Source organism: Morone saxatilis, unplaced genomic scaffold (genome assembly GCF_004916995.1).
Source record: "Morone saxatilis isolate NCDOM2014 unplaced genomic scaffold, NCSU_SB_2.0 Contig12, whole genome shotgun sequence".
In the NCBI taxonomy this organism is placed as follows: Eukaryota; Metazoa; Chordata; class Actinopteri; family Moronidae; genus Morone; species Morone saxatilis.
Genome location: NW_023339674.1, coordinates 4,076,213 through 4,081,540, shown reverse-complemented (window position 1 = coordinate 4,081,540; position 5,328 = coordinate 4,076,213). Strand labels below are relative to the sequence as shown.

At 37.8% G+C, this 5,328-nt stretch overlaps 2 protein-coding genes across 2 annotated transcripts in view; one reads left to right on the top strand and one right to left on the bottom strand.

Moving 5' to 3' along the window:
• Window positions 1-82: 82 nt before the first annotated feature.
• On the top strand, window positions 83-2,757 carry cfhl5 (complement factor H like 5; the record flags this gene model as incomplete). The annotated part of the gene is given in 2 exon segments (XM_035653918.1): window positions 83-262; window positions 2,141-2,757. Coding segments are annotated over 2 exon segments (365 nt in total), but the record flags the coding sequence as incomplete, so codon positions are not given.
• Window positions 2,758-3,605: 848 nt separating this feature from the next.
• LOC118321992 (abnormal spindle-like microcephaly-associated protein homolog) overlaps window positions 3,606-5,328 on the bottom strand; it is a 22,751-nt gene continuing 21,028 nt past the window's right edge. Inside the window, exons 5-7 of the mRNA XM_035653567.1 lie at window positions 4,285-4,475; window positions 3,954-4,126; window positions 3,606-3,840 (exon numbers count right to left, since the gene is read on the bottom strand). Of these exons, the coding sequence (XP_035509460.1) occupies window positions 3,738-3,840; window positions 3,954-4,126; window positions 4,285-4,475 (467 nt within the window). The 3' untranslated portion in view covers window positions 3,606-3,737. The remainder of the gene's footprint in view (window positions 3,841-3,953; window positions 4,127-4,284; window positions 4,476-5,328) is intronic.

Genomic DNA, 5,328 nt, shown 5'->3' with positions numbered 1-5,328 from the left:
TGTGTGTGTGTGTGTGTCTGCTACACATTAGCTACAATCTAATACCTAAACATGTACCTCATCTGTACCTACATATTTCTAGAGCCTGTGGGTTGTGAGACACCACCATTTCTTACAGATGGAGACCTCAAGTACACAGTAAAAAGTAATTACAGCAATAATGAAAGAGTTGAATACATGTGTCAAAGCTTCTACACCATGGAGGGAGAGCCTTACAGAACCTGTATCAATGGAGAATGGACCGGACATATGAGATGCCTCAGTAAGTTACCGTTCTCCCTGTACTTAATATTCATACGGCATTCTGTGCAATTATTTTTTATAGTGAAAATAAAAGTAAATAAAAGTCCATTTACCCACTACTAATTTGCTGCATGTTTTGCAGGTAACATAATGTCTGCCTGGATTATGCTTATTGACAAAAAAAAAAGTGTTATCCTTTGACTCTGGATTAGGGTTTCTAAGTAGGTTTTCACATAGAGTATGCCTTGGTGTATTGGGGCATAACAATAAACAGAAAATGGGTGTCTTGGGCCTTGTTGCCAGCAGCAGATGGGAAATGTTTTTTCTTGTGACGTGATGTTTTGGTCCAGGATGGGCCTATGATTAATGGATTTTTTCACAGCAGGGAAGTAAGCACCAAGTTTGACCCACAAACTACAGTGCAGTTGACCAATAGCAAGCCATCTTGACAGCGCTGACTTTGTGCTTGAGCGCACCACAAATCCTATTGTAAAAAGATATATATATTCTCACACCTGAACACAAAAAGAATCCCTCTGCAGCTTGCAAGAGCACAACTTACATTATGCTCCTTCACGTTACCCTCTCTTAAAATCTGTAGACAAATAACATGCACAGAGATGAACAGGCAAATGAATTATGCTAAAAGTCTTTCTAGGAAGTTCTCCAGAAAGTGGGTTTAGTGAGATGAGGGAAATACAGAACAAATACCATGGTAACTGACTCTGTGAACTTAGCATTTGGCAGTTTTTCTTCATGAAGCCCTGAGTTTCTCTCCCTGTCTCTTGAGAAACTCATCAAAATTGATCTATTCTAGTTAATGTAACGTTCACCTGACCAAAAGACGCGACCCTCTCTCACATGCTGCTGTGAGCCGTCCGATCATTTCCGGTTTCCGGTGCTTAATGTACTGGTAGCAGATTTTTGCTGTTTAGCTCAACCCAGTTAATATTGTTAAATTCTTCATGGCTAATTAGCCCCACTATACATTTAAACTTTACAATAGTTCTGCTCAAGCACCACTCATAGCGCTCTCCTTCTAGAACTTTCTTGATAATCCCACAGTTGTTTGCATGCTATTTCGTTCAACATTGCGATAAAGCACAAAAGGGTAAAAGGCCCAGTACAGAGGAAATAGAAAGAAGTTCGGATAGTTATGTGACTGACTTGTGATGGCCCTGCTGGCTGGAGTGTTAGCAATTAGTTATTAGCACCAAGCTTCTTGATCCAAATATTGCATAAAACATACAGATTGATTTTATTGTGCCACTTCTTCTTATATAAAAGAAAATAAAAAAGCAAATTCAGAACACATTGTCAATTAGACAACACGTGCAGCTTTTAGAAAATACAATGGAAATACAGGCAAAACAACATATTACAGAAAAGCTCTGCCAATTTGGGAAGGAAAAAAACTAACATTGTTTCCTAGCAAATACAAAAACAAATATAAGCCGATGTTATATCATTATCATTGTAATGCTTGGCCTACTGTATTCTATACCGATTCTAGATTCTAGATTTCTAGAATAATAATGCCTTTGATTATTATGAAGGCTACAGGTCTTTCATCACTGGTGAACCGGGTAGTAAAGTTTAATATCTGTCATAAACACTAAATCACTGTTCTGCAAGCTCTTGTGTTGTCTGTATTGGCAGCATGTTTTCTAAATGCTGCACGTGTTGTCAAAGTGATAATGATGTTTCTGAATTTGCACGTTTTCCTAAATTGCAGTGCATTGAGCTCTTAGGGCCACTATATTTTTAGGTTAATAAAACACTTAATTTTAGGAAAGGATTGTGGTTATATACAGTAACGTGTTAAAAAAGTCACAACTGCCGCCCAACACCAGCAAACGTTTTGCATGTAATGTTATTTCTCCATTGTCTCCTGCAGAACCGTGTGTTGTGAATGAAGACGACTTTAGACAACATAACATCACTTTAAAATCCAGTGACAATAAATATTTCACTCATGATGAAATAATTGAGTTCAGGTGTGCCAGAGGAACTCCTGTCGGTGCAGCGGCCATGCGTCAGAGGTGTAATGGCGGTGTGGTTCTCCTGCCTACTTGCCAGTGAGACACTGAAAAATACAGAGGAAATAGTTCAACTTGTATTTACATACAATTATGTGGGACCCAGGAAGATTAGTTTGTACCTTGCTAGCAGCTAATGGGGATCCAAATAAATGTATAGATTGCAAAAAAAAGTATTGGTCTTCCATCTCCACTTTAATGTTGACTATGGAAGTTTTTTGAGTAAAACTCACCATTTTGTTTTGCACATAGCTCAGTACATTTATCATTACATAAATGATTGTATGCTGTTCATTCGGTTCTATTTTCATTTCTAATTTCTTAATATCAAATTGTTTAAATATGTTATTACTCTGGAGAAAAGCAAGAAATATATGAAAAGTTTGTTTTATAGCAGTTTCCATTGATTAATTATATTATATAATTATGATAAGACGGTGTACCAAAATGAAAGTAGACAAAATTAGGGACTTGGTATAGCTGCTAATGTATGCTGAAATTAAAGTTAATCTGACCTGAAAGACCACAGTCTCATGATATGGCCAACTTTGTTCGGGTTGACTACCTCAGAAATCTCACAAGGTTAATTTAGTAGCTGCTCTGGAGTTTTCAAATATCACATGATCTTTATCAACACATGGATTTGTCATGGAATTGCAGATATTCAAATGTTACATTTTTTTAATATTTATAAATGCATATGTTTACTTAAGTATCGGTTCTTGCTAATTTAGAGACAAAGATGACACAACCGCCATCTTTGCCTAACTTAGCTTAGCATAGACTAGAAACGAGGAAACAGCAGCACTGTGTACGACATAATGCAACATATAATTGCATTCAGATATTATTATTCAGCCCATTATGAAGCAATTGAGTTCAAGGGTACCAAAGGAAGAGCCATTGGATCACTGCGTTCCAAGTGCAATAATAGTGTGTGATGCACGTGCCAATGGAATCCAAGGTCACACTAACTTGACAGCAAGGTAGCCTTAAATTATACCCTGGTTTATCATGTTTTACTTTAAATGGGACAATAATTTACAAAATGCACATCATTCTGTACTGAAAAGGACTTGAAACTAAGGGTTGAGACCATAAATTCATTAGAAAAAGGATTTCTGGAGTAATAACTCAAGTGAATAGGCTCCATTTCCACTTCTTGCAAACTGTTGAGTTGCCCCCTATAGGCAATTGGAGAGAATGTAGCTTTAAAGCAATTCCACACTGGCTTCACTTTTTATAAACGAGGACCTGTCCAATGTTTATACAATCTATGATTAACACAATAGAAATATATATGAAACTGGCCCATGTTTAAGAAACAAATCCATTTAATATATACATGAAAATATGGAAATGTGTTGAAAAAAAACAATACAACAATACATATAACAATATTTTCTGAAGGAAAAAAAAATGAGATGACAAATCACGATTTAAAAGCTTGTCTATTTACAACACAATGGAGAGTGTGTTTGCCACCATTTGAATGGCCCGGAGAGGGTCCACAACATCATTAAGCTTGTCTTTTCTGAGAACCCAATCCGGTGCAAACCTGAAAATCAAAAACAGGATGTCAATCACCACTGCAGACACATACTATGTATAGAATACACATACTGTTCTGGATTAACACAAAGTACTGGAAAAATGCATACATATACATACTTTGGCACAGGGCGGGATTTACGAGGCGTTGCTTGGAGAAAGAAGCTTCCGTTGATTGAAGCGCTCATTTTCTGTTTGACAACAGTTCTTTCTGCGTCCATCTTCTGTTTGCGAGCAGTGAGGCGGTAAATACTGCGAATACGATCCAAGACCTTGGGTAGCTTCATGACCTCCTAAAAAAAATTTAAAAAATGCTTGGATTATATATACACATATTTATAACTACAATAGCCACTTCCTGTAAAATTTGAATTTGATATATCCATTTAATCTTCTTAAAAGTACTGGAAAACTGTATTCCAAAAGTCTGTATGGTATATTAGCTACGAACCACAGCACGATGATTGTCTTGCAGGAGGAGAGCAAGAAGGAAGCAGGCTTTGGTGAAGATGCTGCCACCCTTTTCTGCCACTTTGTCTCCTGCCTTCTCCCGGTATCTCTGCAGCAGGTCAAGCAGTGTTTCCACAGAGTTTTCCACCGTATACACTGCCTCAATGGTCTTGTAGTACTGCGGGAGGAAACCAAGCGGGAGTGAGTGGAGGAAAGGGAAAGAAAGCAAAGAGTGAATATGGTACAAACATGGACCAAGAATCAATTAACTGCTTGTCCAGACAAAACCGGGGAATAAAGATTTGAGACTTCCCAAAAGCAGTCTTCTTAACCACTTTGGTCCAAAATTAAGTATTTCAATAACTACTGGATGCAGATATTCATGGTCCCCAGGACAACCTTGATGTTTTGTCCCTAAAGCTTTTGGTTGGATCGCAATGTAATTTGGTTCTCACATCCGTGTCCCCCACAAGATGAATTATAATAATTTAGAACTGTTGAAGATATTTGAAAGACTCAAGATTTCAGTTAATTAACAGCCAGGAAAGAAGCAACCCCCCACAAAACTAGACATAAAGATTGAGGCTACATGATTCATGTCAACAAGTATTACAACAGTCTGCTTTGTGAACTTTGATTGCTTGACTTGCAAAATAATCAAAGTAAACAAATCAAAAAAATAAACATTGTGCAATTTTTACCTCAACCCAGAAAAACACACACACACACACACACACACACAAAAGTTGTCCTCTCTGAGCTGTTAGCTTGGCTACAACAGCAGAACCAGCCATGAATTTGCACATCAGCTATCTGTCAATCACTCCGATTGGTGTCAAGGCCATGCCCTCTAAAGTGACTGTCCTTTGCAGGTCTCTGATGTATTTTTAACATTTGCTGAGAGCAAGGGAACTAGCAGAACTGAAGGGTGTAGGTACACTTTAAATGTTTGGAGCGTTTACCCCGTCACAATGATTAGGCGGTTCAGCTCTACCAAACAGCAGCTGAAGGCTCTGCAAAGCATCTGCATGTTGTGGACGATCAC